Consider the following 24,571-nt stretch of genomic DNA (forward strand, 5'->3'; position numbering starts at 1 on the left):
TTTTGTGTGTGAAAATTAGAGCGTATCAAACACGCTCTTTACAGGTCCGTTATATAAAGCGTAGAAGGTTTATATTGACAATACATTTAACTATCTGCGATGCGGATATTGTGAGGCCCACAACACCCCAGGTTAGATGACATTGTTTTAGGCGCAGGGCTCAATAATGTAATATAAATGAAGAAGTAGCCAGCTCCTTTGAATTCAATTCAAAGGAGCTTTATTGGCATGAGAAAACATTTCACGTTTACATTGCCAAAGCAAATGTAAAATTTAGGACCGGGACTAATTGCGATTAATTTAGATTAATTAACTACAGAAAAATTAATTGCGATTAACTACAGATAAATTAATCGCACCTTTTTTTTCACCGCGGAACGTTTCTCACTGGGCGCTTTTCTATAGTACTGAAAACTGGAAATAATAAAAAGTCACCCCATTTTGTGTTGCCTAGAACTGGAGGTCTGACAAAAAACAGTAACAATATGAAGTAAGTACAGCTTTGTGATGTCACTGAGATGTACTTGTTACTGTTACTAATTCTTTTTCAGACCTCCAGTCACAGAATGGGGTGACTTTTATTATTATTTCCACAACAGGTATATTAATGACAGTAAAATGTTGAAAATTAGTGGTATCCTGTAGTCACTATTCGTTGATTCACTGGGATACCAAAAAACATAAAAAAAAAGGTTTCTCGCTGTTCTCGGGTTGAATATTGATATGCGATTAAAATGCGATTAATCTAGATTAATTAATCGCAAAGCCTCTGATTAATTAGATTAATTCTTTTAATCGAGTCCCAGCTCTAGTAAAATTGTCAAAACATAATAAAAACTGTAGGTAATGGGTATAGTATACAGATGGATGGGGTACACATGTCCTTTTCACATGGTTTCATTTAATACTTCTCATGGACAAGCATCGGTCGCATTTTGACCTGGAACGATTACCGTAATTTCCGGACTATAAGGCGCACCTGAATATAAGCCGCACCAGCCAAATTTAGGGAAAATCCCAAATATGTACGTATACAAGCCGCACCGGACTATAAGCCGCAGGTGGCCCCCTAGTGGCCGTTACATTAGCTCAGAGCCTTAGATGGCTCTGCGTTAGCTGTAAAAATCCATAGATTAGCCGCACCGTTGTATAAGCCACAGGCTTCAAATCATGGGTAAAAAGTTGCGGCTTATAGTCTGGAAATTACGGTATCTGTTTTTATTTTGTTTTGACACTTGCTTTGGCAATGTAAACGTATGTTTCCTCATGCCAATATAATGCTCCTTTGAATTGTAACCTTGTGTTGTTGCATTTCTACATACTAGTGCTGGAAAAGCATTGCACTGAAGGTAATAGACACTTTATTTGTTGTAGGACAGGTACGGTGACACTGTAACCTTGTTTTGTTGCTTTCCTGCATAGTGCAGCGTTTGTTTTTCCTGCATAGTGCGGGTCAGGACAGCTGTATATCGTATACTGTTGTGTTTTTCTGATAGTGGTAAGATGCATTTATAAAGCGCTTTTTCCCAAAGCGCTTTACATAGATTGTGCATTACATTCACCCATTCAGTGTTCACACGCACACATTCATACACCGATGGCGGAGGAAACCATCCATGCAAGGCACCAACCTGCACATCGGGAGCAATTAGGGGTTCAGAGTCTTACTCAAGGACACCTCGACACTAACTCTGGGGGAGCCACTGCCGGCCCTAGTGCAGGAGAGTTGTGTATAAATACTATTGTATATTGTTGTGTTTTTGACGGTGCACCATGTTTCCTTAATTGCTTGCCTTATATTGCTGTATATGACACTATACTTTCTTTATAGCCTGTAACTCTGTAACTCTTAACTGCTGCTTCTGGGCGACTGATTTCCCCCACAGGATCAATAAAGGTATATCTGTCTGACTTTGTTTGCTTGTTGCAGGTACAGGGTCTGTGTGTGCTCGTGTTATGTTAATGTTACATGGTTGGTGTGTGTGTGTGTGTGTGTGTGTGTGTGTGTGTGTGTGTGTGTGTGTGTGTGTGTGTGTGTGTGTGTGTTCTGCAGGTACAGTGTCTGTGTGTGCTGGTGTTCCTCAGTGTGCCTCTGTCCACCATGGGGGATGTCGCTGCCCCTAGTGGTCCCTGCAGACACTCCATCACCAGGGAACATCTGTTGACACTCAGACACCTAGTAAGTCATTTACAACAGTATAAGAGCTGTTCCCATGCGGCTTGTATTGTGTGGGGGTCCTTGTGTCATTTAGAAATGACTCCTGCAAAGTCTGTTCACTCTGTTGTAGTCTGGCTGTTGACTCTGGCACATTTGTACAGGATGAACAACATTTTTCACTCACATTTACTGGTTATCCTCATGAATTGATAATTAATAACCTCATCGATCGGTAAACCAGTTAGTTGATAACCAGCGCTTAAAAAAAGGTATAGCCTACAGGAAAAGAAAATGGCCAAGGCATATTATATTCCTTAATCAAATACTGTATATATTTGACCATTTGAGGTACAGGGCTACGCAATGGCATCTTGTATAAAATGAACCAAATGAGCACACACGCGTTTCCAAGAAAATCTCCACATTATTCAAATGTCATTCTCACAGATGGATAACCAGCTGAGGAATGGATGCACGATAAGCTACACGTTCATAGAGCACAGAGGTTTGGTAAGGTCAACTTTCACTCTGTCAACTTTATCCCATCTGAGTCTATTAACCAGTTCCAATAATATTACATATAATATTACAGTTTTATGATCTGGGGGCGTGTGGTATGTCATATAGCAATTTTGGGCATGTTAAGAAGCGCTTTCGACACCCCGTGGATTGCGCAAAACGGCCTTGAATTAGTCATGGGAGTGTTTAAGGAGTGTTTGAGATGTACCCAATCAACATGTCCGTACTATTCTCTTTACCAGTCAGCTGATGTCACATACGGAATGCGCACTTTGGGGATCGTGGTATTACATTTCTTCAGGCTGGCACCATAGAAGACATGACATATGACTTTGTCACATTTGGGTTAATTATTCCTATTGCACTGCATGCTGTCACCTTTATGCCTCAAAATAATTTGTTTCTATTGAAAAACACCAGTAAAGTTATATTTTAATTATAATTATATTATATTTGAAATGAGTAATGAGTTGAATGCGTGGTGCGTAATGCTGTGGCCCGTGATGGTATATGGTCTTCGCTCGTAGCATTTTATTGAAGAAGACTTGAATCGGGTGTGATACAGCGCAAACTTCCCAAGGATTATAGAGATGTTTTTCTTTTTTAAGGTTGAGAAATGAAAGAATTATGGCCGTTTCTAACACTTTACAAAAAAAGACGCAACAAAAGAGCTGTTGCCATGTCTCATAGAAACAAGTAAATAGGTCTATAAAAAGAATCCCAAAATAAGCGCATATAACAGGGGTCTGTAACCTATTTTAAATGAAGTGCCATGTTTTTATTTTCTAGTTAGTGAGTCTGCCATATCCAGATTAATTTTAATGACGCCACATTAAAATAAAAAAACATATTTTGATTGTCCACATAAAGTTCTTCCTTCTTTTTAAATATGTTCTTGCACGTTGTTATAATGATCATTATATATCCCCCTGCAGTCAGAGTTCATAGTTTTAATGTAGCTCTGTTCCATAGCCTTCCTGCTTCGATTCTGCGAATTTCTGCCCTGCAGTAAGGCTATGCGACTTACCGGTTTAAATCTCAAATCGAAATCAGACCAGCCTCTCCTCTTTAGTGGAAATCTCACGAACGTTTGACCTACTCACCAATACAAACACGGGTTGTGTCAATAGAAAGCTTACTTTTCTTAGTGGAAGCCCCCCACCACACGTATAAACGGTACTTTTTGGACAGAAAAGGGATTTTTTTCCACCAGAGGAAAAATATTCTCTATGAGGCGGTTCTCTGGGCAATATCAGTAGAGGGCGCAGTGGAGTAACTAAAAATGTTTTTTTTCCGGTGGAAACAAAATCCCCTTTTGGCCAAAAAGTACAGTTTATACGTGTGGTGGGGGGCTCAGAGTGCGTCCACTAAGGAAAGTAGGCTTTCTATTGACACAACCCGTATTTGTATTGGTGAGTAGGTCAAACGTTCGTGAGATTTCCACTAAAGAGGAGAGGCTGGTCTGATTTCGATTTGAGATTTAAACCGGTAAGTCGCATAGCCTTACTGCAGGGCAGAAATTTGCAGAATCGAAGCAGGAAGGCTATGGAACAGAGCTAGTTTTAATGAATGAATGTGATGCATTGTGAGCTGGTAGATCTGCTATTTTCAAAAGTAATCTTGGAAAAATGTAATAAATTTGTTGGATTAGCCGTCCTTAGTTGGGCAAATGCATTCATCTGGGGATCCTTGACATGGGAATGTGCTGTGTGAGGATTTCTGGTTTAAACAACATTAGGAGAAAAGCCCACATAACCACTTTAGAAACAAGAAAAGCAACCACAACTAGTACAACTACCAATATTTACAAGCAACTTTACAGAAAAAGAAGCCGCTTATAATAAACAGACATGGCAACACTCCAGCAGCCTCCCAGAGCCGCTCAAGTGTAAAACCAAACAGTGCTTTTTGCATTTATGAGGTGGTCAGACCCACGTCTAATCGTTATGCACTGAGTGTTTTTAGGTCAAGGGGCTTAATAGCAAATTGCGCAAAGCGAAAATAATTAACATAAGGACACTCCCACAATGCTAAAATATTCAGGAACGTGGTATGCCATATGTGTGTGCGTTCAACACGGGCCGATAAGGCTTTCATAATACGATTGTGCGCAGAGCGAGGCCAATTTATGTATTACCCCATTGTAAAACGGACCTTCAAAATCCAGCCCCAGGTGTCTTTGCATTAAACAGTCACCTCAGGCTGCACGTGTGATTGTGGGCATGTAGGCCTAATGATATATCATAAACATAAATCAATTAAAATCGGTTCAAACTCCCTGACATCTTCTACTGGCTCGCCCCAGGGTTGTGTTTTATCTGCCTTTCTTTACATTCTTTATACCAACGATTGTGTTAGCCATTTCCAAAATAGATTCATCGTTAAATACGCTGACGACTCGGTCATCGTCAGCCTGCTTGACGATGATGAGGACTGTCACGGGCAAGTGGTAGACGATTTTCTATCCTGGTGTGACAACGCCTTCTTGCAGCTTAATGTTTCAAAAACAAAAGAGCTACTATGCATAGATTTTAGACGTTCCCCACAATCCCCCCAGAAGAGTGTTGTCAACGGACAGATATTGTACCCAGCTACAAATATCTAGGCACAATTATTGATGACAAACTGAAATTCGACCAAAATACTGATGTGATGCTTAAAAAAGGTCAACAACGCCTGTACTGCCTAAGGAAATTGGCTAAGTTCAATGTTGACAAGACTCTGATGAAACTGTTTTACAGTGCCTACATCGAGTCCGTAATTTCTTTCTCCATTATCTGTTGGTATGGTAATCTCTGCATCAGAGACAAAAATTCCCTAGGAGAAATTGTAAGAGTGGCCTCTAAAATCATTGGCTCACAAATGAACGGCCTACACCTGATCTTTAAGAAACAGGTACTTAACAAAGCCCTGTGTATCCGATCTGATGCTGCTCACCCACTACAAGGAGAGAGCATCCTTCTCCCATCCGGCCTTCGCTTGCGAGCCCCCTGTGCCACAAAAAACAGGCACAAACATTCCTTTGTCCCAGTCTCCATTCGCATACTGAATGCTGCTGTGGGTAGATCTAGGATATAACCTTAAAATTAGCACTTTTCACTTTTTACTGTATTACCTCGTGCCTGTGTCTATGCACATGCACTTTTATGACCCATCGCATAGCACTTTAACGCCTGCACTTTAATGGTTGTGTGCACCTCTGTACTCTGGTATCCGCTATGTGAACTGTTTGTTTGTTTGTACTGTTTCATTCATTGTTTAATGTACTTACTGTATATGCTGCAACCCAATTTGCCCTTCGGGGACACTAAATAAACTTGAACCTTTGAACTGGTGACAATTTAAATCGCGATCACACTTTAATGAGATCATCAGATCATTGATTTAAAAAAAATCGTAAAAAGGATAAGAGAACAAAGTTTAAAGAAAAAGAAAATGCTGGATTTGTGTAAGAGAAATAAAAACAAATGTCTGGAGAATACATTTGTGTTCAAAAAATTGTGAAAAATCATAATGCGAACGAGTACCGTGTTTAAAATCGTATCATGAGTTCAGTGAATCGTTACATGCCTACAGTAATTATGGTATTTATTGATTTATATCTGTGGTTTTCACTGGGGACCACCAGTGGTCCTTGAGGGGTTTCCAGTTGGTCCACAGCTAAATGATGGAAAGTTGGTAACCAAATGGACCCTTAATAATAATATAATAATATTCTAGGTTTGTAACTCTTGAAAGTGTAAAATGAAACCAATTGGACCCCCTACGTATCCATTTGGTTTCATATTACACTCTCAAAGACAAAAAATATTGTTAAACATCTGCATTACTTAATTTACAAGAAGTCTACACAATTAGAGAATGTAGAAGAATTGTTATTTGATCAATGTTTGCCTGTATCCTCATCAATACAGCATGGAATTGTGCATCTCATCAAATGGTGGTCCATGGCTCAAATGACGAATAATGGACCTTGGCATGAAAAATGTAGGCTATGATTTGTTTAAATCTTTTGCAGAGTAAATGCTGCTTTGTGAAGGCAGCGTTGCCATGGATACTGGAGCTGCTGAGCACACAGTTCAGATACAGCAGAAGTTCTGTTAACCACGGCTATGTTCTCACCCTGAGAACTCTCATCCTAAACCTCTACTCCCAGGGATGTGTGCCTGCCATCGACGAGGAGCTGGAGGTGTGTGTAGTGTAGTGCGTGTGTGTGTGTGTGTGTGTGTGTGTGTGTGTGTGTGTGTGTGTGTGTGTGTGTGTGTGTGTGAAAACAGCGGTGGTTTGGTTTCTTGCACTTTGCATGCATAATTGTCTTTGAAGCATTTTACGACCAAAATCTGCTTTTCAGAATGAGCGATTGTAGTGATTCACGCTGAGTCTCCCCCTTGCCAGACCGACGCACAAGAGGGCTGAGTCCCATTGGCAGGGCTGTTGTGGGCTGGGTCTTGGCTGGGGGCTAGTCTACAAACTCAGGGGACATTCCTGCAGGGGACATTCGGCGTGACGCGATGTCACACAATCAAAGACAAGCATAAACACATTTAATGTCGCTGTCACACATTGGTCTTTTGTCCAATCAGAGGCTGAGTAAAACATTCATACAACTAGCCCAGCATACTGTGTATGCATACCCAGGCTACTCATCTGCGAAGAGAAAAAGCCTGGTCACAACCTAAGGCAGAGACGGTATCGGCGGAAGTGTCGGTCGGAACATCCGTCAGAAGCATTTCCCCCGGATACGATATCCTTTCGAGTTTCGACCAATCACAACACTTGTTTCATACAGGGATAATGTAAACTGATTTGTAAAGCGTCGACGTCATTTCCTTGAGTGGTACTTCCGGTGAAATCCTGCAGCTTCCGCCCAAAACAAATGATACCGTCTACAGCGTAGGTCTTGCCCAGTGTGCATACATACAAGTGTTTATGCTGGTCTTTGATTGTGTGACATCACTCACACACCACCACACTGACACAAACTCTAGTCTAGCGTGTCCTGAGTTAAGCCATCATGTCAGTGAGTGCTCATCTGAAAACCAGAATGTAGTCGCAAATGTAAATGCTTTACTAATCTCTCAAGACAGATTTAGAGGTCCACAGCTGAATCTGTCGGAAACTCTCGCTACAGACTAGACAGAGCTTGTTGCTAGTAGGAATGAAAACAAAGATGCACCACCGGAAGAGGAGGGCTAGAAGCAGAGTGAACAGGCCAACATCCGGTCTCTATACGCGCCCGATTGGTTCCCATGATGATGCTTTGGAGATAGGCCTATACAGAGTGCAAGAGACCAGCAGGGGGTTCATGGTTAAAGGAGCACTATGTAACTTTCCTCTTCTACCCCGGATTTGAACCAGGGTTCCTGTTCAAGTTCTGAAACTGCTCAGATAAAATTAATCTTGACCAACAGGTCAACATTTGTGTGTCTAGGTGAGACTCAATAGAAGAGCAGGTAGACAAAATACAACCACCCCAATTGTATAAGTTATATTGTATTAACATATTCTAGTGACTAGAGTAAATAAATATGTATGGTAGACTAGAGTCTAGTCTACCATACATATTTATTATTGAGTGGATCCTTATGTTTTCCCAACACCAAAAAGAGAAAATTAGCTGTTTTAGTGATGGTTAGCAATATTAGCTTGTCGTAGTGATACCAATGCATTATTATATCAACGATAAGACTTATATGAACAATGTTCTCCTGCCTCAGAACAAACCAGAGCATTTGGAGAGGCCCTTCAGTGGCTCTCCCTTGGAGGCCCTGCAGGTGGCGCTGGAGGTGCTGTCTTCATACTGGGAGCTGGTGAGCTCAGCTGAGGAGCTGGTGAACTGGAACTGTCAGAGAGAATACATACAGGTGTCTTCTGTTACCATGGAAACATCCTACGCTGCTGTTACCACGACAACATCCTACGCTGCTGAAACATCCTACACCACAACAAGGCTACCTACACAGCACTATATGACAGGTGGGCTGCTCCTTTGATCCACCTGTGTGTGCATGTGGTGGACATTTTTGTCCAAATATAGTTTTTTCCATGGACATACTACAGAATGAGTGGACAATAATATTACTTTACCAGAAACACATACACAGAGCTAGCCCTGAATGACTATAACAGGTCTGTAACTCTGAGAGTGTTCAAATGGAAACAATTCGGGGCTCTCCCCAGGTTGGCAGATGGAGAGTAGTGCCCAGGATCTCGGCTTAGGCAATTTGCACCACCGGGTGAAAAATGGGTCTTATCTTCATGTCTCTTCCACAGACATAACGTCTTATCTTCATGTTCTCCACAGACAGAGCTGTGAGGAGCTCAGCGTCAGTCTCTCAGACGAGTTCACAGACACACCTGTACAAATGTGGCTTCATCATCACTTCTGTCTGCGGAGGACTGATGTTCATACTCACCCTCTACTGTGTAATCCTACACAAGGTACAGCAGTTAGTTATGTACTGTACGTCCAATTTACTCAGGAATCCCTCACTCACATCATACTATACTGCAGACAAAACTACTCAGTGCATAAGGGCCACTGGTCTCTCAAACTCTGCAGTGCATAAGAGCCACTGGTCTCTCAAACTCCTCAGTGCATAAGGGCCACTGGTCTCTCACACCCGCAGTGCATAAGGGCCACTGGTCTCTCACACTCCTCAGTGCATAAGGGCCACTGGTCTCTCACACCCCGCAGTGCATAAGGGCCACTGGTCTCTCACACCCTGCAGTGCATAAGGGCCACTGGTCTCTCAAACTCCTCAGTGCATAAGGGCCACTGGTCTCTCACACTCCTCAGTGCATAAGGGCCACTGGTCTCTCACACTCCTCAGTGCATAAGGGCCACTGGTCTCTCACACCCCGCAGTGCATAAGGGCCACTGGTCTCTCACACCCCGCAGTGCATAAGGGCCACTGGTCTCTCAAACTCCTCAGTGCATAAGGGCCACTGGTCTCTCACACTCCTCAGTGCATAAGGGCCACTGGTCTCTCACACTCCTCAGTGCATAAGGGCCACTGGTCTCTCACACCCCGCAGTGCATAAGGGCCACTGGTCTCTCACACTCCTCAGTGCATAAGGGCCACTGCTCTCTCACACTTTTACACTCTTGTTCAACTTGCTGTGCACTTTAAAAGCCTTGATCACTACAGTATGTAACTTGTTTTTAATGAATGAAATGCAAATGTGTCCAATCTGTATGGTAGAGTATGTTAACATAATATAACTTATACAATAGCCTATAGTTTGAGGTAAAACAACAGAACAATATCATTGCATTCTCTCTGGCCATGGGAGACATGGCGGAGCTACTCTGCTAGTGTAGCCTACAGAAAATGATGTTTATCTGAAACACCCACTAATCTACACACCTTTATTATGTACTGCAGATTATGAAGAAGCACAGCCGTGGTGGACCAGTGATGTGAGTAACCAGCCTATAGTCTGTTGATAAATCATCAAATCACTCAGCTGTGAATCTGCTCTGTACATAATAATTCATAAATTATATTCTCTCTCCCAAGGCATTAATGGATCAGATGACAGCTAATATGAACGACTGCACTTTGACCTTATTCTTTTTTGGTATTCTTTTTAATCCCATTTTTTCACCTGGTGCCTAAACTGTAATCCTGCGCGCTATTCTCCCTCTGCCAACCTGAGGAGAGCCTCGAAATGAGCACATGCTTCCTTCAATGCATGAGGAGTGAGCAGGCCGCTTCTTATCACCTGACAGGGGGAGTTTCTCATAGGACGTAGCGTGTGGAAGGAACACGTTATTCCAACCTGTTCCTTTCCCCCTGGTCAGCCAGGGCTGACCAGGGGGAGGCAGTATAGAGACCAGGATTACTGCATTTCTTTGTGAGGGTACCTACCCTATAGGGCCCTTTATGAAACTATAGCTCCTCGCCACTCGCCCTACACACTTCCACTCGGTTTGAGCATAGATATAAATAATAGAGACGGCACCGGAATTCCCTTCCATCCGGTGCCGTCTCTATTATTTATATATCTATACTGTATGCTCAAACCGAGTGGAAATGTGTAGGGCGAGTGGCGAGGAGCTTGTTTCAAAAAGGGGGTATGGGACACAGGGAGAACATCCAAACTCCACACAGAAAGGCCCTTTTGCCAACCCCACCCATAGGGTATGGGTGCTGATGACACGGAGGAGAGAACAGTGTCCCTGGCAGAACTCTAACCCGGGACCTTCTAGCTGGGAGGAGACAGCGCTACCGGTTGCGCCACCATGCCCCATTTTTGACTTTCTTTTATCTGATATCGGTTCATTCATTATTATTCTGAAGTATTATCAGTGTTTTCATATAAATCTCATGTGTGTAATTAAGATGCACTAATTACAAAAAGGTGATTCATCTGTGATGATCGCCAAAGAATATATTATGTTACGTTCTATGTATATTATGTTTATGGTATACCATCTTATCAAAGTTCACTAAAGGATATATTTTTCAATATAATATGCCAATATTGTCATTATGTCTCCCTCCATCATTATGTCACCTATAATTTTTAACTTTTCAAGTTTATTATTTAATGGTTGCACTTTTTTCCATTACTATCATTGATAAATAAAACAAACCTATCAATATTGGTAATGAAAAACATAATTTGTAAAGAAACACTGGGTTTCCTCTAGTGCTTTCATAGCATCGGAGTGTGTGAATGTTGTTATTTATATACGCAATGCAACTTTACACTCATAGGGTCTGGGATCCAGAACCGTTTTTTATCACAGTCAGAGATGGTACTGTATGTGGAGTCGACTTCATGTCTTCATGTCTGCTATATACAATTACAATAGAATATAATAGTCCCCACTCCTTTGGGGTGTTTTTTGTCACATAATGTATAGTGTATATCATTCGTCCCATCCTATCAACAACTACAGGAGCAGTGTGCAGCCATTGGATACTACAGTGCTCAGGGAGCATTAGGTCTTGCTCAGAGGACACATCCACATTGCTGGCCTGGCCTGGAATCGTAACTGGGACAACCAGGGGCTCTGGCTGCCCAGGCGGGCTCACTAACCACTACAATACTCATGGTGGTTTCATTTATTTTATAATAACTCTGAGAGTGTCCAAATGGAACCATATGCACCCCTACAGTTCCATTTGTATACACTCCCATAGTTACAGACCGGTAAGGGTCCATTTGAAACAACCTAAAGTAATCCAAGGGGTTCCCTGGACATCACTTTGACAACCACTACAATAGCCTACTTTATGTACAGTATGATTTAAATTGTGTCAAAATCAATAGAACAAATCAAAGGTTTTAATGAAACTAACTTTAATTATATAAATTTGAATAATCCTAAAGGATCCTGACTCAGTCTATTCTTTAATCACATAAACCCTATTTAATTAGTTACCAGTGTCCTCCAGTGGTCCTATTTACGTTCCCTCTACACCACAGGTGTGGGGGGGTCGCAAGACATGGCCAAAGCATTTCCGGGGGTCCCCAGCCAAAAACATTGAGAACCCCTGCTCTACACTACTGTACATTTCTATACAGAAAATAGCCAATCTTTGAGCTTGTACATCTGCCGTCACTTGGGAAACCGAAGATTCCCAGTTCGATCCCAGGCTCCCCCAGAGTTAGTGTCAAAAGTGTCCTTGAGAAAGACACCGTCTTTGCTCCTGATGACCAGGTTTTCCTGCGTGAATGCATTTATATGGTGCCAACAAGAGCAGCTCACTAGCTCACAAACCTCTTCAAAAGTCTTCATGGTTTCTATTTTAAAACAACACACAGCGTTATAGGCCTAACACCTGCATTTTCAGTTTGGCTCCAAACACATAAAATGTGTTAAAAAAGGGAGGTTTCCTATATTTTGGCCAGGCAGGCACAGTGAGCAGTGGACGACTGTGTACTACTGGCAAAAGAAGCAGGGAAAAACAGGCCGGTTAATAACAAATCTGGTTGTTTACCGAAATAATGGATTTACAGGAAAGTCTTTAAGCACGACCTCTCTACATTCGTACTTCACTTCAGCTCAGAAGTGCAGCGTTCAAAGCTCCAAAGTGAAGATGCAGAGACCATCTGGAGTCTGAATGGTGTCTGAGCATCATTTAAATAATTGATTCGACTGCTTAATGCTTTCCGACTGGTTCCCGTTAAACTGAAATGTGTGTTTCGAACTTTCAAAAGCTTTGGGTAAATAATATCTCTAGAGTCTAGAGAGACAAATTTCATTAGTATCTCACGTTAGTCTAGAGTCTAGACCACTGCAGTCAAACGAATAAAGCTCGATTCATAATTCTCGCATCCGCAACGCGTGGCCGTGAGCTTACTAGGTTGTCTGTTCTGGTTCTGTGGTGGAGCTTCAATGAGGGATAATTCTACTTGGATGTCCGGATTACAGGCCTCAGTCGCCACAACTCATTGTTATGAGATATAAAGAGAGTTAGAATTGGTCATTGCAAATGGATGTTCAGATTCAGAAGCAATTTCCATTAAACCCTAACGGTCACAGATATTTCATAATATGGAGAAATTGCACATTGAGGCTTTAAAGCCTCACTATGCAACTTTTTCTCAATGAATACATTTTAATTTTGTCTGTATGGTAAGATATGTATAACGTATACAATTGGAGTGGTTATATTTTGTCCCCCTGCTGTTCTATTGAGACATTGAGATCGTGTCAAAGGTCATGTCTCACGCCTAGCTACTACCCCTTCCGGGGCATTAGGCCGTCAACAAGCGATCTAAAGCTCCCTCCAGTGTGTTCTTGGCCCAGGCCCTGGGCCAAGGTGTTGATGTCTTGTTGATCTCTTGTTGGCGTTTCTGTTAACAAGGAATTGTTTTACAGGTTAGGGCTGTTACTATTCTCCCACCCAACCCCCAACCTGGAGGGCCAGGTGCTGCTTTTCGTCTGGCCTCAACTCTAGAAACCGGCATGGTTGAACAGCTGAGGGTATGAACCCCATAGCCTTCTGAGTCACGGAGGCACACAAGCCTCCCCACCACAACAAGGTAGCAACACACTGGGAAATTCTGAGACCTGATGATGATCAAGATAAAATGTATCCCCTGAGCAAGCAGGCCGGCTCTATTAGCTCAATGGTAAAAATAAATCTCAATGGTAAAAGTGTCAGTATTTGAGCAGGCGGTATGAAATCCATGGTAGAATAAGATAGATTTTAAATTAACGATAATACCGTAACATTATGATTCCACATGTGAAATTGTTTAGGGGTGTTTTACAAATCACAGAATGAGACCTGGCTCAACACTGGCTCTGTATCGTTTACGATAGTCAGTCTTTGATACAGTCTGTTTCTAGCTAAAATAGTCAGTGGTGGTAACATTAGCGTTTTCTCGCCGTTAGTCGATTCTTCAAATCCATGATATGAATCAAACCGCCTGGATCATTTGTTTATTTTTGGAACAGAGTTCTTATTTGCAGCGATATAAAAAAAAGTCTAGAATACATCTGATCATATGTACTGTATGCGTTCTGGTCCCTGTACTCTGTGTGTGAAGAATAACTATCCTACAGGAGGCCAGAGAGTTTGACGGGTGTATGTTTTAGCATGCCGTGAAGCCAAATATATCCCTCGTGCCACTAGAAAGAACACAGGGAAAGTTAATTCAACGTGGTGGCTTTTTCCGCTGCAGATTACAGGCAGCTGTTGGAGATGAAAGGCCGAGTCATATTGCCAGGCCAGCTTTCCCAGGAACAGTTCAGAATCACTCAGTGGGAGCCATGACTCCTGTTAAGAGCCCTGGAAGGTTCCCAGGTGTGAAACACATACATTATTATTGCAATACATACAATTACGCATTTATTTTGTCAAATATTTGTCAGGTCTTTATTTTTTTGTAAAACACTCACTACACAAAACTGTGTTCGTTGCATTGTCCTTTAGTAGGTGTGGGTTAATGTATGTCCAGTCTATAAGATCTGAGAAATTTGAATAGCAATAAGAGACTGGATCTTAATTATATGGATTATATATAGAACTGTCTGTACACTGTAAAATCCTGTTAATTTAACATTACATTAACACTGAGTATTACACTGTATGCAGACTGTAGTCCTCAGTTACTGAAAAATCACATCAATTTGAGAAACTATCATTCGGTTTTTTAAATATATTAAAGTAATAATTGGATAACTATTTGAAAGGAAATTACTAGTACCAAGATTATAGACTTAATTTCAGTATTTGCTGAAAATTGTGTTTAATAAAAGCTACAAATAAATTGTTTTACTACAATTACTAAAGTACGCCTATATGTATTTATCCAAAAAGTAACAAAAAACGATGGAATTACTGACCAATACATACAGTAAGTAAACAGGTCGGATTGTCGTTGGCATTAGTGGAGCAACAGTTAATTACACAAATGTATTAAATAGATTAAACAATTTATACATTTTATAAAAGCAAAATATAGATTTTTGTTTTAATTCAAAACTAGTGAAAATATAAGATTCAACACTTTGCGATGGCTGTGCTTTGTGAGTTTGTAGATCAGCAAGTTTTGTGTGACACCGTTGCACAATTTTAAGTATAAAACTGGGCTTAACTAACTAGTAGGGTAAGGGTTGTCCCCATCCTTAACTAACTAGTAGGGTAAGGGTTGCCCGATCCTTAACTAACTAGTATGGTAAGGGTTGTCCCCATCCTTAACTAACTAGTAGGGTAAGGGTTGTCCCCATCCTTAACTAACTAGTAGGGTAAGGGTTGTCCCCATCCTTAACTAACTAGTAGGGTAAGGGTTGTCCCCATCCTTAACTAACTAGTAGGGTAAGGGTTGTCCCCATCCTTAACTAACTAGTATGGTAAGGGTTGTCCCCATCCTTAACTAACTAGTAGGGTAAGGGTTGTCCCCATCCTTAACTAACTAGTAGGGTAAGGGTTGTCCCCATCCTTAACTAACTAGTAGGGTAAGGGTTGTCCCCATCCTTAACTAACTAGTAGGGTAAGGGTTGTCCCCATCCTGAACTAACTAGTAGGGTAAGGGTTGTCCCGATCCGATCACGTGATGGGAAATCGGGGCCGGTCATGTAATTTTCAAATGATCGTAATCGGATCTGGAGCAAAAACATATTGGATATTGTACTATTGTGATATGACATAATTGTTCTATAAAATATAAATATTGGATTGGGAAAAAAATGGTATTGGCAGATACTAAAAATCAAATAATCGGATCGGGAGAAAAGAAAACGTGATCGGGACATCCCTACAACTAAAACTTAAAATGCTATGTGGGGTCTCGCTGGACAGTCCAAATATTAGGCTATTATTGCAATATATATACACAACTATACAAAAGGTTATGAATATACTTTGTGCGCATTCATTTCCCTATGCAGAGGCACATTTTATACTCTACAAAAATATATATCTTATCCACTTTCAAACAGACATCCCTATTTTGGTTCATTATGAGCGGAAATGTAATCATAGCCAGGACATCTACAAGCTTGTAGGTCTGGTATTTTTGCTATGAATACCTGTGTGCATTGATATTTTGACTAAAACACTCAACCCGATTGCTGTGCCTTGGACATGAAAATCACAGATTTGTAGGTTATGGACTACAGAGGTCACACTTTTAATCAGTAATCTAGAAAGTAAACTTCCAAACCCTGACTACACATCATTACGTGAATCCTCTTTTGCATGATGAGTCTGCTCACCCTGCTGTAATGCCATTATTCGCCACACGGTGGCAGCAATTGTCCACATTTAGCGGCCTCTCCCACTGGCAGTGGTAAAGAGCGTTGCCCTGCATTGATGACAACATAAGATATCATGTTTGTGTTCAAGTTTGTCTTTTTAAAACAAATTCTAGAACACACAATGATAAAATCACATTCTGCTATTTCCCACAAAGTGCCGGCTTCCAGCTCCTACATTGTGAGCTTGTTTAATAGGCCTATACATGATCAGTTTATGTGTATTGTATATTTAATTTGTTTGCTTGTTCATTGTAGGATATAATTAAAGTTAAAGTGACATTTTCACATTGGTTTAATATGCATTTAAATGTTTATGTATCAAAAAAGTTATTTGTGCCTATTTTTTAATTGACATTGATTTGTTTTCTTATCAGTTAAATATTCTCAAATGGCAACTGTATGCGTCAACACATGAGTAATGGGGTGGTCTAGGACTATCCTAAATGGAGACCCAAACATGTGTGTCATGGGTGGGCCTCTAGCAGAGACATAATCACTGCCTTGCCTAAGGGCAACCTACACAAGGGTAGCCAGAATGGGCTCTATGCACACAGAATAACTCTTCCTACTTCCGTGCCCATTCTCTACCTAGGTGTTACCGATGGTACTAATTAAGGCTCTGTTCCGGCGCAAGGGTTGTGTCTTCATATTTCTCCACTCCGGGACCCGGTTTAAAAAATGAGTGTATTCGGTCACCCAAAACGCCAGCTTAGTGTGGATGAAACGGCAATACGATAAATACGCTTCTGCGGATTCACATCAAATCGTCTCTGTCTGGACGGCGCCTTAGTGTACAGTGGTTGTCAAACTTTTTAATTTCAAGGACCGCCATACAGGAGGACACTTTGAGACCCACTTGGTGTAGCAGAGTGCTTCCAGTGAGCCAACATGCACAATAGCAGCACCCTGACACTGTTTGACCAGAATGGAACAGAGGATTCATTAGTACACTGTATGTATCATCGGTAACACCTGTGAAGGAAGTAGGGAGGGAAGGGGAATGCATTTGGCTGCAGACCCCCCTATCTGGAGAGATTTAAAAACATTTCAGATAGCTTTAACCCTGTTTTATAGTAATGCTCATACAATACAAGCTCACGTATATGTCACAAGCTTGTAGACTTTTGAACTAGACGTCGATGTGTGATGCCATGCGTAGACAGTAGGCAGCCTCGGCAGGAATGTCTTTGACACTGATCTCATTGGCGTCGAGACGCAGGACTCTCAGCTTGGAGAAGTTAGTCATGTCCACCACACTGCAGAAACTGCCCACAGAGAACTCTGAGAGAGAGAGAGAGAGAGAGAGAGAGAGAGAGAGAGAGAGCCATGTCAAGCACACTACAGAGGAATACAGTAACTGCATCGAAACATCAATCTTAATTTCAACAATCGAAGTATATTGATATTCCACATTAGCTACACTTGGTTTATCGATACACCCCTATGAGGCTATGAGCAATGTCCACCACCACAATACAGAGGAATATTTGAGGCCTATTCATACTCCAGTTTTAGGTGATAAGGTGACCACCGAAACAGTGGTTAGTAAAGATAGAGAAATGTGTTTGTGTGAGCAGTGAATGGCTTACCACCGTGGCATGACATCATGTTGTAGTTTTCACCTAAAGCTGGAGCATGAATAGACATGTCAACTTGTATTTGCCTGTATCTCCCTCTCTGTCTCTCCACTCTCTCCCCCGACACGGTCGAGGAAGATGGCCGCCCACCCGAGAGTCGGGTTCTACCAGGTCTCTGCTCTACATGTAAAGTGTCTTGAGACAACTTGACATGTAGTGTGGTTGGCATATGCCAACCACACTACAGAGGACTAGTTAAACCATGCCAACCACACTACAGAGGACTAGATAAACCATGCCAACCACACTACAGAGGAATAGATAAACCATGCCAACCACACTACAGAGGACTAGATAAACCATGCCAACCACACTACAGAGGACTAGATAAACCATGCCAACCACACTACAGAGGACTAGATAAACCATGCCAACCACACTACAGAGGACTAGTTAAACCATGCCAACCACACTACAGAGGAATAGATAAACCATGCCAACCACACTACAGAGGAATAGATAAACCATGCCAACCACACTACAGAGGAATAGATAAACCATGCCAACCACACTACAGAGGAATAGATAAACCATGCCAACCACACTACAGAGGACTAGTTAAACCATGCCAACCACACTACAGAGGTATAGATAAACCATGCCAACCACACTACAGAGGACTAGTTCAACCATGCCAACCACACTACAGAGGACTAGATAAACCATGCCAACCACACTAGAGGAATAGATAAACCATGCCAACCACACTACAGAGGAATAGATAAACCATGCCAACCACACTACAGAGGACTAGTTAAACCATGCCAACCACACTACAGAGGAATAGATAAACCATGCCAACCACACTACAGAGGACTAGTTAAACCATGCCAACCACACTACAGAGGAATAGATAAACCATGCCAACCACACTACAGAGGAATAGATAAACCATGCCAACCACACTACAGAGGAATAGATAAACCATGCCAACCACACTACAGAGGAATAGATAAACCATGCCAACCACACTACAGAGGAATAGATAAACCATGCCAACCACACTACAGAGGACTAGTTAAACCATGCCAACCACACTACAGAGGAATAGATAAACCATTCCCAACTACACTACAGGAGCTGCCGACAGACAGAGAACTCTGCAAGACAGAGAAGAGCCAAGAGGAGTCAACTAGGGATGCAACACTCAAATATCAATGATATATGATCCGCTATTTGATAATGATAGGCTATAATTATGTTGTTTGTTGTAAACATTTTGGAAAGTTTTCACATGTGACACAGATGACGAGAGAAGGATGTGTGTTTTTTTCTTTTACCTTTGATCTGATTGGCCTGCAGGTAGAGGTTCTCCAGGCTGCGGGCCACCATGGGGATCTTCTCCAGCTTGTTGTGGGACAGGTCCAGTTCCACCAGGGTGCTGACGTTGAACACCTGCGACGGGATGCCCCCGTCCGTCAGCCTGTTGTGGGCCAACCGTACGAACTGCAGCCTGGGGTACGTGCCGAAGAAGTCCACGGGGACGCTCTCAATAGCGTTGAACTCCAGGTACAGCTGGCTGAGCCGCGCGGGCAGGTTCTCAGGGATCTTCCGCAGCTTGTTCTTCCTCAGGTCCAGCGTGGCCAGGGACCCGAGGCCCTTGAGGGCGTTGGGGGCCACCTCCTCGATGGCATTGGCGTGCAGCTTGAGGCTGGCGAGCCGCACCATGCCGTCGAAGACGCCCGCCCCGATCTTGGCGATGCGGTTGTTGCTCAGCCGCAGGTCGGTGATGGAGGCGGGCAGGTGGGCGGGGATGCGGCTCAGCTCGTTGTGGTCCAGGTAGAGGCGGTCCAGGTTCTGCAGCTTGGCGAAGACACGCTCTCCGATGCGGTCCGACTCGAGCTTGTTGTGGATTGACATGGTTATTATAGTATATACTAACGAAATAACGAAAACTAAAATAAAATAAAAACATTTTCGTTAAGTGAACTACTAGACAAAATGCCCTTAGTTTTAGTTTTCTTCATTACCAACAGTTGAATATATCTTTTGAAATCTTTTGTTGAGTTTTTATTACATAGCTTTTATTACAATAGGCCTAATTACTCTGATGGTTTTTTAATCCTACACCTGACAAATAAGCCAAACTTAAAGTATGAAAAAACGAACACTAAAACTATAAAAACTAAGCGTTGTCAGAAAAATAAAAACTAGCAAACCTGATCTAAAAACTATAGAAATAACTGAATTAGGGAAATCATCATAAGCACCTTGTTGTGGAAGAGCACGACCCAGACCAGGTTGGTGGCGTTGTCGAACACGCCGTCGGGTATGCCGGCGATCTGGTTGCGCTGCAGGTAGACGTACTTGATGTGCGAGGGCACGTAGGGCACGTGCTGCAGGTTGCGGCTGTGGCAGTACATGGCCGTGGGGAAGGAGGAGGGGCAGTCGCACTCCAGCGGGCAGTCGGCGTCCCGCGAGCCGCTGTCCCACTGGGCCTCCGGGTGGCGCCGGCGGCTGCGCAGCTGGTTGAGCCACTGGAAGGAGTTGAGGCGCTGGCCGGACGCCAGCTGAAGGTCCAACAGCAGGCCCGTGGCCAGGAGCAGCAGCAACGCACGCATGGTTCCTATTGGAGGAGGGGTGGGACGGTTTAATCCAATGAATACATTTAATCACGCATGTGGTTCCTGTAGGAGCGGTGGGACAGTTTAATCCAATGAATACATTTAATCACGCATGGTTCCTATTGGAGGAGGGGTGGGACAGTTTAATCCAATGAATACATTTAATCAATAATGAAACAGAATCGAAATGATAATCGATTAATAATTGATCCATAGTTTGGGCCATGTTATTGTAGGCTAAAAGCTTGAAAATCTAAAATCTAAAAACATTTTAAAACAAAGTGAAAGTAGCCAATCTACAGTACAAGCTTGTTGATCTGCTATTTCAAAAAAAATTGCACAACAGTTGTGCAACAAATCGATATATATATATTCTTTAAACATAAAAACGCACTATTTTCTTTTTAAAGTAATTGAAAGAAATGAATTGTCACTGTCGTCCTTGATTCCTAAGGAGAAATACGGTACAAAACAAAGGAACGTGATTCTTGAATTTGGAGTGACATTAAATCAAAATGTTTTTTTTCCCTGATTATTTCGGAATAATGTCCACATTAAATTACTTATATTACATCCATAGAATGTATGTTAGAATGAATATATGTTAAATTAAGGAACATCAATCAATCAAAAATCATGTATAGGCCTACCTACCGGCTGTCTGTTGAGATGCAACACCTCCAAAGCTCTTCTTCACGTTGTGTAACGCTGTGTCCCAGACTGAGGAGTATAAGAGGTTTGTAAATACCCTCCCCTCTATTTCTTTGACTCCAGATGCACTGCAGCCCCCCACCAACCACTGCAGTCTAATTAGGAAACTTGTTTCCACTGGCATGTGGGGCTTTCAAACTGCTACACTTCCCCTCTGGCCATATCTGGATCAATTCCATCTGGATGGCTGGCTGCAGCTGGCATCTGTTCTTTAACAACCTTGTTTTCTCTCCCTCTTTCTCCCTGTGTTCTGTGCCTTATCATTAACATTGAGACACAGGGCAAGACAGGTTCTGCTGTGCACATTGTGCACGTTTCAAAACTGTGGGTAGCGACCCCCCCCCCCCCCCCAGGTGAGGGTCGCGGGAAGGTGGCGGCGGGGTCGCAAATTGAAGGTTGGAAAAAAGAAAGATGTCAAAGACTAGGAAAAAACCTGTGCTCCTCGGAGCACAGGTTTTTGTTATGGCCTCCTGGTGGTGCTATAATAGGCCAATAATGTGAAAATGTCCTTCTCTGCCTTTCATGCATGGTTCATGATTTGAGGCATTTTGTTTAAAAAAAATGTGCTGACAGGCCTAAATGTGAAAAAGGTGGCATTTCTTCCTTGGCCTAGTGGCTATGTGTGCGCAAAGGTTTCACTGCAATCACAATTATTAAGAGGTTCAGGGCTGTATTTTGCGTGTCTTAAGTACCAGGTCTTATTACCTAACTTGAGTAAACTAAAGACCTGGAGGCGTGATCACTGCCATTTGGCTATTCTAAGTGGCCAAAGAGCAGCCACTCTGGCCACTCTACCACTGATCCACTGCCACCATGCCTCCGGCTTGGCAGAGACAAAAAACATCTTGGGGGAGAAAAACCCTCTGACATGACACTTGAAGAATATGCAAGTTATCTTCATTTAATTGGTCTTAACCAATAGCCAATGGTCATAAGATGGCACCATTTGTGTCTACTTGTTCTGTGTCACAGAGGAGGACTGTGTGGACAGTTCAGAATACCAGTGACATCATCGGTAGGCAGGCTTGGACATTTCAACAATGGCTTCTATTTCAGCATGCTAACTTTCCAGGAAGAAAAGGGCTGTAATTTCTCAATAAGCTTGCAATCCTCATCGATGATGTCACTGGTAGGCAGCTTTCTGAACTGTCCATAGCCCATTAATGAGAGTGAGTAGACAGAAATGGTGCCATATCTTATAATGATGAATCAGTGAGGACCGATTAGAGTTCTACTGTAAGTACAGCACTTCATAATTGTACATTGTAAATGTCACTTTTCACAACAATTCAAAGCCAGTTTCACTGGACAGCTCCTTGTAAAGCTCTGGCTTTCAGTTGGTAATAATGAGCATCCAGAGAGTAGCTTAAGAGAAAGTCGAGTCCGGCTATTCTGGTAGTTTGGCGTCGACAAGAGTTGAAGTAGTTCTTTGCCTGTTTCTCAGCCCAATGCGGCCACGCTTCACCGTGTTCAGCTTTACAAGCATCCTTCCCATTAGGTCTGTCGCTTTCATTTGCGTTTGAAAAATACAGCCTGTGAATGAACACTTTTGTAATGGGCTTTATGAAGGTTCTGGCAAGTACATATTCTTCCATTTAAAAATGTGTACAGAACAACTTAAGACATATCAGAAGCATTTTAAATGCATTTTCTAATAGATCTTAATATTAAATGCTTTATATTTTAAATAGACAATTTCAACTTTGACATTGCACTGTAAATGAAGTGTGGGGTCGCCAAAACATATCCTCCATAAACTGTAAATGAAGTGTGGGGTCGCCAAAACATATCCTCCATAAAATGGGGTTGTGGTAAAAGAAACATTTAAGAAGCCCTTTGAGAGTCCCCCCATTCTCTACAATGTAATTAAAGGTAAAGGTATTTATGGAGCTGGGACGTTGCCATCAACAATTATTGTATTGTGTCTAAAAGCTCAAAAACAAATGAAAAAAACATTTAAAAATAGCCAATGTACAAGCTGGTATATCTGCTATTTCAACCATTTTGCATGACACAGTTGTCGATATATAGTCCAACCTTTTCTAAACATTAAAAAAACGGACTTTTTGATTAGGCCTATTCAATAGAAGTAAATTCATCTATAGTGTTGTCCCCGATTCCTATAAGGAGGAATAATCTTTTTTTATTTTTATAAAGACAATTAACCTACAGCTATGTCAATAATTGAAATATTTCACGATGAGATGTGTTGTTTGTTGGCTAGTAGTACATTGGCAATTTATTTTGCCATTTCAGCATATTTTTGCCATTCGTTTTAAGTCACTCTAAGTAGAATTGTTTCTCAAACTGTGCAATACATTATTTTTGCCTACAAAAGTATGCTTTCAATCAGCAACCCCAGTGTGCTTCATTGCTCCATTATGCTTTGTTTTCAGGTGTTTGTGTGTTGGCGTTCCATTACAGAGGCCGCCTGCCTGCCTGCCTTGCTCCAGGGCAGAGCTCGCTCAATTACAGTGTTTAAGTTGTAGGGAAAGTTAACAAATGGTTTGTGCTGGCGCCCATTCACCCTGAATGATGACCTTCCTGCAGAATGTCCAATGCTCCATTGTGTCTGCCTTCCTACTGTATGCCTTCACTTCAACAAGTCACATTTTACTCTGACAGGTATGGGGCGAGGGACAACTTCAGACATTTACATTTAAGTCTATATATCTAGACCAGTGCTTCTCAGACATGTTTGTCTCAGGTCACCCCTGTAGGACTGTAGGGATTTCTTCCAGGGACTCTGATTATAAGATGACCCCCATTTTTCAAGACTCATTTGTGGAAAAATAACATTGAATGTCAAATAATCTAGTCCCCGATTATAATACAACCCCGTTTTTTAGGATATTTGCATTGAAAAAAAACCTATATAAGTCTTATCTTTCTGTGGCCCCAGATGATCCCTGTGCCTTAGACCCACTGCTGACCTGTCTGTCTAGCATCAAATGTTGGATGAGTGAGAACTTTCTCAAGCTAAATGAGGATAAGACAGAAGTTCTCATAATCGGTTCTAGCGAGCAGAAAGAATCAATAACAAGCAGGCTTGGCAACCTGACTGTAGAAAGTAACAGTACAGTAAATAACCTGGGGGTTATTATTGATTCTGAATTGAATTTTAATTCACACATTAATCATGTTACCAAGATTGCCTTTTTTCACCTTAGAAATATTGCACGAATCAGAGCCTATTTGTCCTTGGACGATGCAAAAACGCTAATCCACGCCTTTGTTTTTTCTCGGCTTGACTACT

General features: G+C 42.0%; 2 protein-coding genes across 2 annotated transcripts; one reads left to right on the forward strand and one right to left on the reverse strand.

Annotated features, from left to right (window-relative positions):
* Positions 1–6,547: 6,547 nt before the first annotated feature.
* Positions 6,548–9,319, forward strand: LOC310861952 (uncharacterized protein). The gene is made up of 3 exons (XM_083769689.1): positions 6,548–6,875; positions 8,323–8,521; positions 8,961–9,319. The coding sequence occupies exons 1-3, from the start codon at positions 6,672–6,674 to the stop codon at positions 9,278–9,280; spliced, it is 723 nt and encodes a 240-aa protein (XP_083625815.1). The 5' UTR covers positions 6,548–6,671; the 3' UTR covers positions 9,281–9,319.
* Positions 9,320–15,945: 6,626 nt separating this feature from the next.
* On the reverse strand, positions 15,946–21,324 carry LOC310861727 (fibromodulin-like). Its single transcript, XM_083769323.1, has 4 exons — positions 21,259–21,324; positions 20,251–20,606; positions 19,321–19,882; positions 15,946–17,684 (listed from the first exon to the last, which is right to left on the reverse strand). The coding sequence occupies exons 2-4, from the start codon at positions 20,599–20,601 to the stop codon at positions 17,533–17,535; spliced, it is 1,065 nt and encodes a 354-aa protein (XP_083625449.1). The 5' UTR covers positions 20,602–20,606; positions 21,259–21,324; the 3' UTR covers positions 15,946–17,532.
* Positions 21,325–24,571: the final 3,247 nt, after the last annotated feature.

Source organism: Protomyctophum parallelum, assembly GCF_964188405.1.
Source record: "Protomyctophum parallelum genome assembly, chromosome: 7".
NCBI classification, from domain to species: Eukaryota; Metazoa; Chordata; class Actinopteri; order Myctophiformes; family Myctophidae; genus Protomyctophum; species Protomyctophum parallelum.